A 12,776-nucleotide genomic window follows, 5' to 3' on the forward strand; every position below is an offset into this window, starting at 1 on the left:
GGGAGAGAACATTGTATTTTTTTTAATTGGAAATTTGTTGATGCCCAGCTTTGTCCCTGCCACGTAGACCTCATCGTTTCCCTTTCAACACTGCCTCGGAGGCTTTCAGCGCTCCCGTGATACTGAAACATACAAATGGCGATAACGCATACAGGATCTAGAGATAGATGTTATCAGTAAAATGTCCTTTTCCCAGTAAAAACGATCACTGCACACCGTCAAAGTCTTCGCAATCACCATCTTTTCCATCTCAGACGCCTGCGCTAATTCTGCCAACCCGGAAATCAACAGCGCAGGTGGACCAGCAGGCATCAGCATCATGCTAAACCAGAGCATCGGATCATCATCCAGAAAATGAGTCTGTTGAGCCAGTCCATAGATCAGGGAAACACTCAGCGCCGGCCAGACCACCAGGCGAACCATAAAGATTGTCGTAATAGCCTTGACAGGAATTTGGCCAGAATGCCCTTCTGCAACCATCCGCTCAAATGTGATTCCAAGCTTACAGCCAACCATAAAGATTTGCAAGGTTGTAAACAGCCCACCGATGTTACTGACACTTGCAGTCAGCCACGCATTGAAGATCCCACCCTCTTCCTCGTCAAAGAAGAATGCTCGGTGCAACGACGGGATCAGTCCCAGCACCGTGCCGAGAATTGTGCATATTATCGTCACATCGGTAAATGGGGACTCGAAGGGTGCGAGGAGTTCCTGCTTCACACGGTGCGGGAATAAGGAGCCCAGCCAGTGTGTCGATCGCCGTATCAGGTTCCCGGCTGATGTTCGGGCTTGTTGGGCGCGCGGCGGCAGGAGGGAGGTTTCCTCAGTGAGTTGCTCGTCCTCTGCCAGGATGCTTGCGGTACGCTGTCGCTCCTCGGCGCTCCTGAGATTATCTCCGCGATCTTGTAACATCTTCGGTCCGACGATGTATGCGATGGTCTTGCTGATCACACCGCAGACAAGGAAGTAACTCTGAGCACGGTCGATTGCAGATGCAGTGGTTTCACCATTGCGTAGGATTAGCTTCAGGCTTCCTACACTCTTGAGCGAGTGGAGAAGTAGCAATGGTAGAGATGTCGTGTTGTTAAAGGAGCAAGCTGGTGTTACCCATTGAGGTAGGCCCAGCAGACGCGATAAGAAGTGCCCAAGGCCGATCGATACCGATGTGTAGAGAACTGACCAGACTTCAAATGGTAGAGAGATGCGATGAGTCAGTAATGCCGGGTTCATCAAGGGTCGCCATGATTTACTTATGACTGGAACATAGTTCATCGCTGTCCCAAGATGAAGCTGCTCACCCAGATGCACGACGAGTAGTGCCGGTAAGAGAAGTTTCACGCCTAATCCCAACAGGTCATTTATTGTAGTCTCGTGGATTAGATTGAGTCGACGAGCAGCAAAGCCGTAGCACATAGTCAACAGGACGGATACACAGGCTTGCAGTGCGCCCAGGAAGGGTGTCACTAAGCCGTCGTTGGGCATTTTTGTTTCCAATCTCTGATGCTTTTAGCCATCTACGTTGTCCAAAAAAAAAAAAAAAAAAAGTGTTCTAAGTCTCATTTCCGTGGCGTCATGGTGACCAAGTTAAAAACTACGGGTTCTCTAATCCTCGCGACACCAAACCGGTTCAACCTCATCTTTCTGACTGCTCTAATGTATATAATGGTCACTCAGAAAAATCCGGGTCTTCGGGGGAGTCCACCACCGAGAACGGGGAATTCCCCGTGGGGTGTCAGGGAAATAATAGCCCTAATTGGGGAGTTTTTCCAATGGCTTCAATATTTTACTTCAAGGGGAAGGTGGACTCCGCAATGCTTGACAATCTACATGTGATATACCATAGTGAAATACTCCTCAAACACTTATATTCCCCCTCCAAAATACAGTGGCTGTTCAAAATATTGTGGGGGCCTTCGGGTAATCGGTCGGATGAAGACCGAGTGGTCCCCTCGTAACATGGAGAATATCGTTGAAAAGAGAAGAATCTCAATCTGCTACATATCATCTACGTCTTAAACAATGGCTTCTATCACACTCCGCTCTGCCCTGCAAACCACCCCAGTGGCATACGGCTTCTGGTTGACGTATGTCTATCCTCCGCATTTCACAGCATCAGCTCCCCGCTGCTCTTTAATTCAACCTCGAAGCGGTCCATGTCATTAGGAAACTCCGGAATCAAGCAGAACTAACCGACCTCCTACTTCAGCCTTCCCAGTGCCCCAGTCGCAAAGACCATCCTCCGCCGCAGCCCCGAGTTCACAGAAGGTGGATTCAGCTGGGTCCTAGTTGACGCTGAACATGGATTGATAAACGACAGCCATTATTTTGAGGTCTGTCCTTTTCGGAGTGAATTGATTTGAAGGGTCACCTATGAACTAAATACTCTTAGCTCACAAATGCCGTCGGCCACGAGGGCGCTAGTCCGATTATCCGTGTGCCCTGGCCCGAAGAGTGGATGATCAAGCGTGCTCTTGATGCTGGTGCCCACGGTGTCATGACTCCTATGTGTCACTCCGCTGTATGCATAACCCCAATCGCTACCTGGAAATCGATCTAGTTCCTAACTTCGGCTCTTCTACTTACCACAGGAGGATGCAGCCAAGGTCGTCAGCTACTGCAAGTACCCGCCAATCGGAGTCCGTGGATACGGGCCCCTGTTTGCACCCCATGCATTCCCTGGTGTCAAGCCTGCCGATTACGATGAAAAGACGCACGGCGAAGTCCTCGTCGTTGTGCAGATTGAGTCGCGGCCTGGAGTTGAAAATGTAGAGGAGATTGCCAAGGTCGAGGGACTGGATGTTTTGTTCATTGGTGAGATTGGTCGATTTTGTTTTTTATTTTGTTTTATTTTGTGTTTCTTTTATTGCTTGTGGAACTGGCTAAAGCTTTCCTTTCTAGGGCCCTTTGATCTTGCGAAGCAGATGCGTGTCACCCGCGGTGGCGAGGAACATGAGGCTGCTATCCAACGTGTTCTGAACGCTGCTAGATCTGCGGGAAAGAAGGCTGCTATCTTCTGTATGTACTGTCTTTGTTGGTCCTCCCTGCACTGGTGCCTAACTCGATATCTTCTAGGTTCTGATGGCGAAGATGCTCTTCGCCGCACACAGCAGGGCTTCGATATGGTTTCCATCACTACTGATGTCACTGTCTTCGGTGACGGTATGCTCAACGAATTAGAGAAGGCTAAGGGCAGTTCGAAGGTACAAGGGAAACGGGATGGTTATTGAAAGATCCCGGAGCTAGGTTGATAATGTTTATATAGAAGCTATGGAGTAAATGCAAAGATGTTATCTTTGTTCTCTCCTCTGTTCAATCTCATTCAGAATTGCCACAAAATGTTGGCATGGTCAATTCTTGACCATTTGGACTCTATAGGCACCTGGTGTTACTGACTTGACAGTGCCGCTTTCCTCGACATCGAAAACGAAGAGCGAGATAGCAATACCGCCCCAAGTCAACTGGTCTAGCATAGTCCAGTCGTTGAGATCATCGAAAGAAGAGAAAAGACTTGACGAAGATCCCACTCCAGGACCCAGGCCCTGCGTTGCAGTGTATGCTCGGAAAGCGACTTCCCCACTGGCCTTCTCATTGGTGATAGACGGCACAAGTCGTGACCCGACCCCACCAAGTAGTGCAGAGACTAAATCCGTGATATCAGTGCCATTGCTAATCCATGAAGTGATGTTTAAGCCAGGCGCGGGATAGGTAGGTGGGACGACGGTGAGTGTCAAAGACGAATTCAGGTCTTCGGCTTTGTACGTGCCGGCGAACTTTTGCATCGCCTCTGCTGCAGCTTGCTCCATCAAGGCTGGAAGAATGGCATTGACAATAAGGTCGATTGCTAGCAGCGCCTCACTGTTACGGCTGGCTTGCGTGCTGGCCGAGAGGAGAGTAAAGCCGGCGTTGAAGTCTGGTATTAGGACCACGATGCCACCATAAAATCCCGAGTCTCCAAGTTTGGTGTATAAGTCGGTGACCACACCTGATTCTGCGTGGACGAATCGATGAATCTCCCATGGTGAGCCAACGGAGTAGCGTAGACTTGAGGTGTGAGTGACGGGTTTCATCCATTCCCGCGTTGTTTCAGATGGGAGGAGAGTGGAATTCAGGAGGACGACACCAAGCTTAGACAGATCGTTGGTTGTAGAGAATAACCCACCAGATGGGGTGGTAACGCCTCCATTGGGAACGAACTGCTCATCAAGAGCCTCCGATGTAACGGAATGGGGGCGCGTGGAGTTATCAGGTGGCGACGAGTAAGTGAACGTCAACCCCAGAGGTTCGAAGATGGAATCATTATACCAGTCAGTCATGGTCTTTCCTGTGAGATTTGAAATCGCAAGGCCAAGGAAAATATAACCGCCATTTGCGTACTCGGGACTTGTCCAGGGAAGGTAAACTGGAGGCCTTGGTGCATTCGCCACATCCCAGGAGACTGCATTACAGCCCTGGGTCTGTTCAACCAAGCATGATGGCCATAGCGCCAAGTCACTCTCATTCAAAGGTGGAAGGCCGTAGAAGCTTGGATCCGTCAACGCGGGATCGTCAGATCTCTCTAGGTACTTGTATAGAAGAAAGGTTTGTAGAAATTCTTCTGTAGCACCGTGTGATATGCCGCTCATCTGGCCCGCAAGGGATCTGAGGGTGACTTGGTCCCATTGGACATCAAACACAAGTTGGAATTTGTCGTGTTGCTTACGAACATGGTCGGCTAAAAATGGGAAGATGTCAGTGAGTGGAAGGTCCCAGTCTCGGGGCTTCAGTTCTACAAGTCCGGCAAGAACCGTGAAGAGTTTTGATACACTGGCGACCTTAGGGCTTTGTTTCGATGTTGGTTGGTATGGAAAAGGCGAAAGAACCAATATCAAGAGTGTCCATGTGGTCCTCCGATTCAGGTAGTCACGATCTGTTCACACCCAAATAATTTGTTCTTGGGTGGCTATTATCATCGTCAATCCTCTTCTTGTTGAAAGAGATGGAGGCTATGTTGATGCGCAAAAACCGGGTGGAAGAAGTAAAAGGTCGGATCTGCATAGCCTTCTCCAGGCAGTCACGAGGACATCTATTTCCGGCAAGGACTCCCACCAGTACACTTCGTCTTTCTTTTTGTCTGAAGAATCGTATGTCGCCAATCTTTACATTTCCATTTACCCTGTGAAAGATACCATGTGCATCTGCTGTCTCTTGTCTGTCACAATGCCATGCGTGCAAAATGGGTAACGGTCACATCAGGGTTAACTGGGGTTGGTTCTCTAAAGCACCCGTGTACTTCAGAATGTCAGATTCTAGTCTGGTGACAGCAATATCCAATTACTACATTGAACATACCTATGTGTTGTAGCTCCTCCAACTTATCTGCTTTGGACGGATTAGACGCCTGTGAACTAGGAACAATCTCCTTTCCTTCCTTCCTGACTATCTGGGAACTACACGTAACTGGCTGGCAGATCAGTTGAATCTTGCCAGATCATCAGTACGTAGCGCTCCTCAGCATACATTTTGGGATTTAGATTATGTTACCTTGACTTTGTTGATCGAACATGAGCTGTAGCTCTCGATCTCAATGGTTATCAGCAATCAATGCTCCATCAGATAGTCGGAATTTGACTTGCCTGAACTGGACAAGATATTTCTAGGTGCGAATGATAATTGAGATGAATCCCGTTGAGCGAGATCACCATGGTATGAGAAACAGTAGAGGTGTGCAAAGGAGAATCACTTCGACTGCGACGTTGTCAAAGAGCCGCAATACTTATTCTGGGCAGATAGAGACTTTCTCATCGCTTGACTCAAATAGACATTACTATCACTCACGACCAAAAAAAAGAGTCAACCGGCAAATAAATTTTCGAAATCGACCAGGAACCAGACTAGTCAAAGACCAGCTCTCAACGACAAGCAGATGAAGTGGACAGAAAATGAAGCTTTCTATGCGATCAACATTGCACCAAAGAGAGCGCAGACAATTGTGTACATGGCTATACCCCAGACACTAAATTCGGTGTTGACAGGTGACACAGGTCTGTTCGCAGCTCCCTTGCTAGGCGAAGCATCGCTCTTCCCCGTAGAGGTTTCCTTGGCGGTTCCTGTAGCGGTTCCCTCGGTGGTTCCCTCAGTGGTTCCCGCGGTTGTTGCCTCGACCTTCTTCCTGTTATATGGAACCGGCGTGATGACGCTGATATAGCTTGGGAAGATCGAGAACGTGTACGGATCCGGAGCAATAGTAAGGCTTCCGGCATCAGTGGTATCTGAGAGAGGTTCTGTTCCAGGAAAGCCCGAGGGAAGTTGGCCGGGATTGTACCACGTAGATGCGCCAGTGTCCAAGCTGAAAGCGGTAACACATTGGCTAGGATTAGAAAGAATAGAGCACTGGTCAGTGGACTCATTATACCCAAGCTGGAAGGTGTCCACCATTGTGTCAATATCAACAGCTGAGAGGTCATTATGGGGGCACCATTCGATAATCCTACCAAGAAATCACTAAATCAGTCGGCCTGTCTAGACGGAGGGTCCAATCTTTCTCACTCACTCGGACAAAAAGGATGAATCCCAGCAGCACTGGCAGCTAGCCGTCTCGGATGGAGAACCATCCGAGGCAAAATTCTGGCAAGGCGCATGTAGGGCATAGGTCTCGGTGAAGTTCCCCCAAATATAACCTAAATTGCACACTAAATTCAACCCCCTTGTTAGTATCTGCCTGGACAGTCTCTTCAGCTGCAGCTGGCGTGCTTCTTTCTTACCACATCCACCAGGCGCATTATCCGGTGCCGGATAGTAAGGAATTTGGGTGCCTTGGTTCTGATCTGCACCATTGAGGTATTGCAGGGCTGTTTCTTGGTATGCGCATGAATACACCTACAGTCAATCCATATTAGAGAAGATTTGTCAGGGAGAGAGGGAACTTCGAACCTCATTCCAGCAACTAGTCAACCAACAGCCAATGTTCGCAGCCAACTGAGCATCTCCACAGGCCAACACACATGTGTCGTACTCATTCCCCTGGCAATGATCCTTCGCATCATTCATACATGTCGTAAGTGTATTCACATTGTTTTCGTAACACTTGAGATAGCCACTTGGGTCGACACAGCCCTCACCTTTGGGGTTCAGGTTTGACGCATCAGCGGAGGCTAGGGACCAGAGCAAAGATTGTGCTAGGACGAAAGATCTTAAGACAGCCATGGTCTGATCTTGCTATGAAGCTTTTGCGCAGAAAACACCCGAAGATTCAAAATGCCTAACGGGCGAGAACCAATACATAAGCACGACACAGAGTCGGCGTGGCGGCTTACTGTACATGACTAGCACCTCTCCGGGGGCTGAACCTGAGGGTTTTATCCATGAATACGAGACAGTGATATGATAATGATTCTCGAAACGGTGAACTTAACCGATTCCAGCGCCAATCAGCGATCTCTTTGATCGATCTAACCCAATCGGGCGGATATTGATGGTCTAGCGTGAGACCGCCTGGAATGCCACTGCGGAGTACGGAGTACGGAGTGCTCCGTACTCGAAAGGGCTTTGAGGGTTCACTCCACTTTGGACACAAGTTGAGCCGATCCTTGCCGGCACCCGAGATCGCAAGGAGTGGCTCGGCTAATTTCTCAATGCTTGACTCCTCTCTCAATGCTTGGATCTTTGTCACGGCCATGGACATGTCCTAGCGTAAGTCAGTATAGCCGCCTGAACCAGACCCAGCGGTGAAACTGTGTTCAGAAGACAGTTCTGTCTGCCACGTACGGAGTAGGTGAGTCAATGCCATCCCTAACTGGCAAGTACTACCAAGAACCAAGTGGAGCACTTACTCCAGGACATGAACTCTGCTATTCTGTCCTAGTCTATCGGTGTATTAGCGGGAACACATTTCCCTCGGCTAGTTGGGGCAGGTGATACAGCTAAGTAACTACTAATTTGGAAACTTATCTTCTTTGTACCATTCCCTCTAGACTAGTAATCTTTGAGTCCTAGTTACAGATAATTCCTATGAGTATAGTGATGTGAAATCTGGTTCTGAGGATCTCACCGTATCTGCAAAACGGGAGCAGAACAGGAGCGAACGTCAAGCTGATGGAAACTATGGCGCTATTTCCCCAACCAAGGACACTTAGACTCGTGGGTGGTCCTGTGAGTGGTCACAAAGCACCAAATTGACGGCGCAACGCGGTGTTCGTCGCTAGGACAGACGCGGTTACCTCGGATCCAAATGTATCAACAAGGTTGACAGGTTGAACAGTGGGTGAAATTGGTTTCCAACAGCTTTGACTACGACAAGAAACATGCCAGAAAATTACCTTGCTAGGCCGCAAATAAATATAGTGGCTTTGGCTATGGTCTGATCATTAAACCGTGTTATCTTCAGGGTGGAACTGGCCACGGTTTGACGTCTTGGGTCTTCCATCTCTAGAATTAATAAGATGGTAATAGCATGAAAAAGGGAGGGACAAGAGGATAAAACCAAACAAAGGAATTTCGGAGAGTGGACGTTTTCCGTAAAGCGATCGATCAGTTGTTCTGTCTTACATGGGAGGTTAGATGGAGTTGCAGGGAGGTAGTTGGATAGACAACACATCAGCCACTTGAACGGCCTGGGTACTTAACAAACTCGTCATCCCTGAGTATGGCATAATGGGAGTATCTCTTCAACCTGTCACATCTGCCCTTAGATATAGGTGATACTGTCTTTCGCAGCTTGAATCCCAGTTTGCCAGCCTTTGTTGAGATTGTGCCAATGGTGTTGCCTGCTGCCTGTGATCCCCCTTTGTCCTTCTCATTCTACACTCAGCACCCTTTGATCCTTCCAATTTTCATCGGGACTTCACAAGAGGATAGATTGAACAATGGGATGATGAGGGACGGAGTTACTGTTTCGGCTAGGCTATTAAAACCGCGGCTTTCGCCTGTAGACAACACTTTCTACGCAATCTTCTAATCCCTTCACCAGAGAACACCACTACCCATGGAGCCAAAACCAACCATCAAGTTCAAGCTAAATGGGGTATCTCATTCCGGGGCTGACATTGATAACTTTGAACTCCAAGCTTGCTATCGCGCTCTTGACAACCTGCGGAGCTTGTTGTTTCAAGCACCAATGCTGGAGCTTCTGAGAGATCAAATCGAGGAAGGAAACCACTATTTTGAATCGCTGATTCACGCCTCTCAAGGGGAATACAGAGAATGCAGAATGTACATGAAAGTTGCCGGGGTTTTGGCGACAGAGCTGAGGACAATCTGCAGCCGCTGGCAGCTCTCCCAACCCATCGACGAGATGGCACGAATGTTTATATTCCCGACGCACCCTGAAAACTATGTGGTTATGCATTCATCAGGAGTCCCCGCCAGAAGTGGGCCAGACTGTGGGGTAGAGGTCATTGGGGAGCACATGGCCAAGGTTCGATTTGTCAGTCTCATGGACGGAGAGATCCCGAAATGGATGGCGGGGCAGCGAGAGGACGAGTATGAAATGGTAGAGTACTTAGTCGCGAAACTGGACAGTGGGAACATATTCTTCTATATCATGAACGAGTTCATGGATACAGAGGGCGGTTGCAAGATCAAACTGCGGGCCTTTTTCCCATCTGCTTCGCCATGGTCATTGGTCAGTCAGCATGCTGAACATCTTGCGGTCGAGTTTCGAAATCTTATTCAAATGGTCTATGGGGCCATCGAGGAACTTGAAGACAGCTATTGATCATTTTTGCGACCGAGATAGACATCATCATCGTCGGCCCTCGGGGCCAGAAATCATGGGGGTATTCCAGACCGTCAGTTTTGTTTCTCAATTGGGTTTCTAGAATTCAAGCATTATTGGATAGATTATCCATGGGTCCAAAGGTCATTGTCGAGTAGATACAGTAGGCCCTTGGGGCTTATCAAACTTGCAAGGAGAACTGGATGTTCAGTAATTCAAGTAGGTTCAGTGATTCGAGTAGTTCTCAAAAGCCGGAGGGGGACCAAAACCAATTCGAAGGCCTTCCACTACCGTTAGACCGTGTGATAAAAAAAAAGGCTTCCAGTGGTAGGTACAAGCCAAGCTGAAAGGTCTGCTTGCATGGCCACAATTCGGTCCGCGGGGAAGAGACCGAGGATTGGACGAATAGATCAGGGGGAGTCCACGGCCGGGGCCTGAGAGTCAACAATTTCCAACACCTGTGACCTGTAGTCCAAAGCGAATGCTAGGTCTGGGACGTCCTCGATTAAAAGCGCGGCCATCGTTGTTGGATCTGATAACCGCGAAGCATACGTTGACACAGCCATCACCGCCCGCCGAGCTGCCACCGCTTCCAGACTCGCCTTCCTCAACTACCTTCACCCACTCTGTGCCCCCCCATTCCACACAGGCTTTTTCCATTATGACTTCTGACGAATCTGAGAAACATGGCTCCGTCTTTTCGGTCTCCGGCCCTGTCGTCGTGGCCGAGAACATGATCGGTTGTGCCATGTACGAGTTGGTAGGCAGCCCCAGCTCCGAGATCGTGGAGAACCCCAGATGTTGACCGTATAGTGTCGTGTCGGTCATGACCTACTTGTCGGTGAGGTTATTCGTATCGACCAAGACAAGGCCACCATTCAGGTCTACGAGGAAACAGGTAGAGCTTCGCAACCCCTCAACCCCGCATGATTTCATCATGCACCCAAAGAGCTATGCTGACCATTATGACCTTTAAACAACAGACGGATTGACTGTCGGCGACCCTGTTACGAGGACAGGAAAGCCCCTGTCAGTCGAACTTGGCCCCGGTCTGATGGAGACAATCTACGACGGTATTCAGCGACCCCTCAAAGCCATCGCGGACCAATCGAAGGGTATCTACATTCCCCGTGGTATTTCGGTCAATGCCTTGGACCGTGAGCGCAAGTGGGATTACAAGCCTACTAGCTTCAAGGTCGGCGACCATATCACTGGTGGTGACGTTTGGGGTACCGTGTTCGAGAATAGTCTGGTCAACGACCACAAGATCCTGCTGCCTCCTCGTGCACGTGGTACCATTACTCGGATTGCTCCTGCTGGCAGCTACACTGTCGATGAGAAGCTGCTCGAGGTGGAATTCGATGGGAAGAAGTCTGAGTTTGGTATGATGCAGACTTGGCCCGTCCGTGTTCCCCGCCCGGTTAGCGACAGGCTGTCCGCCGACGCGCCCTTCATCGTCGGCCAGAGAGTGTTGGATGCTCTCTTCCCTAGCGTCCAGGGTGGTACTGTCTGCATTCCTGGCGCCTTCGGGTGTGGAAAGACTGTCATTTCTCAGAGTGTGTCCAAGTTCTCGAACAGTGATATCATCGTCTATGTTGGTTGCGGTGAGCGTGGTAACGAGATGGCTGAGGTGTTGATGGATTTCCCTGAAGTACTTACCCTCCCCAAACTTGGCGCGATAGTTTTTTTTTTAACTAACCGTCACTTCGTTCGCAGCTCTCTATTGACGTCGATGGCCGCAAGGAGCCTATCATGAAGCGTACCTGCCTGATCGCCAACACCTCCAACATGCCCGTAGCCGCCCGTGAGGCCTCAATTTACACCGGTATCACTATTGCCGAATACTTCCGTGATCAGGGCAAGGATGTGGCTATGATGGCAGACTCCAGTTCCCGTTGGGCTGAGGCTCTGCGTGAGATCTCAGGTCGTCTGGGTGAGATGCCTGCTGACCAAGGTTTCCCTGCGTACCTGGGAGCTAAGCTGGCCTCTTTCTACGAGCGTGCTGGAAAGAGCAGTGCTCTTGGCAGCCCCGAGCGTGTGGGCAGTGTCAGCATCGTTGGTGCTGTCAGCCCGCCCGGTGGTGATTTCTCTGATCCCGTCACCAGCAGTACCCTGGGTATTGTCCAGGTGTTCTGGGGTCTTGACAAGAAGCTCGCACAGCGCAAGCACTTCCCTTCGGTCAATACCTCCATCTCCTACAGCAAGTACACCTCAATTTTGGACAAGTACTACGAAAAGGATCACCCAGAATTCCCTCGTCTGCGCGACCAGATTCGTGAGCTTTTGGCCAAGTCCGAGGAACTGGACCAGGTCGTCCAACTGGTTGGTAAGGCCGCGCTGGGTGATTCGGATAAGATCACACTGGACGTGGCCAGCTTGCTCAAGGAAGACTTCCTCCAGCAGAACGGATACAGTGACTACGATCAATTCTGCCCCCTGTGGAAGACCGAGTACATGATGAAGGCCTTCGTAGGCTACCACAATGAGGCTCAAAAGGCTATTGCTCAGGGTCAGAACTGGAACAAGGTCCGTGAGGCTACTGCTGATATCCAGAGTGCTCTGCGCGGCATGAAGTTCGAGGTTCCGGAGGACGAGGCGGAGATCTCGGCCAAGTACGAGAAGATCCTCCAGTCCATGACTGAGCGATTCGCCTCCGTCTCGGACGAGTGAAAGTGGCATCTTGACTTAGCATGTATTTTCCTTTAGACGACTGTTCGAGCACATTCCCCTGTAGTTATTGTGTCCAACTCAACTTGCTTTTTTTCATTTTGGTGGCCTTTGTGTTGTATAATTTCCAGGTGTACAACACAACGTGTGGCCTGTACGCGTCAGGCAGCACAAGACTGGTGCACCTGACCGGGGGATGAGGAGCTAATAGCGTAATTGGACAAGTAGAACGATTGTATTTCTTTAGAAAATTCGACCTGGAACACTGTACAGTTGTGAACCATCGGTGCTTTGATTGCAGCCTAAGCAGAGAGCCTGCCGCTCCGGACGCCACTACATCACCGCCTTCGAGTCCACCAAACAATCCCTCCATTTGCATCGTGCACCTCCCCGGTTCTACTTTATTCAACTTCTCCGT

The 12,776-nt window shown here is 49.7% G+C and overlaps 6 protein-coding genes across 6 annotated transcripts; 3 read left to right on the forward strand and 3 right to left on the reverse strand.

Annotated features, from left to right (window-relative positions):
• Positions 1-70: 70 nt before the first annotated feature.
• Pdw03_7497 (Auxin efflux carrier) lies at positions 71-1,482 on the reverse strand (the record flags this gene model as incomplete). The annotated part of the gene is made up of 2 exons (XM_014678338.1): positions 71-157; positions 217-1,482. The coding sequence occupies 2 exons, from the start codon at positions 1,480-1,482 to the stop codon at positions 71-73; spliced, it is 1,353 nt and encodes a 450-aa protein (XP_014533824.1).
• Positions 1,483-2,019: 537 nt separating this feature from the next.
• On the forward strand, positions 2,020-3,227 carry Pdw03_7498 (2,4-dihydroxyhept-2-ene-1,7-dioic acid aldolase; the record flags this gene model as incomplete). The annotated part of the gene is made up of 6 exons (XM_014678337.1): positions 2,020-2,084; positions 2,207-2,330; positions 2,390-2,518; positions 2,589-2,811; positions 2,899-3,015; positions 3,073-3,227. 6 exons carry the CDS (start codon positions 2,020-2,022, stop codon positions 3,225-3,227), a joined length of 813 nt encoding a protein of 270 aa, XP_014533823.1.
• Positions 3,228-3,347: 120 nt separating this feature from the next.
• On the reverse strand, positions 3,348-4,313 carry Pdw03_7499 (Beta-lactamase family protein; the record flags this gene model as incomplete). Its single annotated transcript, XM_014678336.2, has 1 exon — positions 3,348-4,313. The coding sequence occupies one exon, from the start codon at positions 4,311-4,313 to the stop codon at positions 3,348-3,350; it is 966 nt and encodes a 321-aa protein (XP_014533822.2).
• A 1,615-nt stretch (positions 4,314-5,928) lies between these two features.
• Positions 5,929-7,182, reverse strand: Pdw03_7500 (putative oxidoreductase; the record flags this gene model as incomplete). Its single annotated transcript, XM_014678335.2, has 4 exons — positions 5,929-6,466; positions 6,530-6,668; positions 6,741-6,855; positions 6,910-7,182. The coding sequence occupies 4 exons, from the start codon at positions 7,180-7,182 to the stop codon at positions 5,929-5,931; spliced, it is 1,065 nt and encodes a 354-aa protein (XP_014533821.2).
• A 1,777-nt stretch (positions 7,183-8,959) lies between these two features.
• Positions 8,960-9,691, forward strand: Pdw03_7501 (Uncharacterized protein; the record flags this gene model as incomplete). Its single annotated transcript, XM_014678334.1, has 1 exon — positions 8,960-9,691. One exon carries the CDS (start codon positions 8,960-8,962, stop codon positions 9,689-9,691), a length of 732 nt encoding a protein of 243 aa, XP_014533820.1.
• A 661-nt stretch (positions 9,692-10,352) lies between these two features.
• Pdw03_7502 (Vacuolar ATP synthase catalytic subunit A, putative) lies at positions 10,353-12,361 on the forward strand (the record flags this gene model as incomplete). Its single annotated transcript, XM_014678333.2, has 4 exons — positions 10,353-10,451; positions 10,505-10,589; positions 10,675-11,342; positions 11,408-12,361. The coding sequence occupies 4 exons, from the start codon at positions 10,353-10,355 to the stop codon at positions 12,359-12,361; spliced, it is 1,806 nt and encodes a 601-aa protein (XP_014533819.2).
• Positions 12,362-12,776: the final 415 nt, after the last annotated feature.

Source organism: Penicillium digitatum, chromosome 2 (genome assembly GCF_016767815.1).
Source record: "Penicillium digitatum chromosome 2, complete sequence".
Classification (NCBI taxonomy): Eukaryota; Fungi; Ascomycota; class Eurotiomycetes; order Eurotiales; family Aspergillaceae; genus Penicillium; species Penicillium digitatum.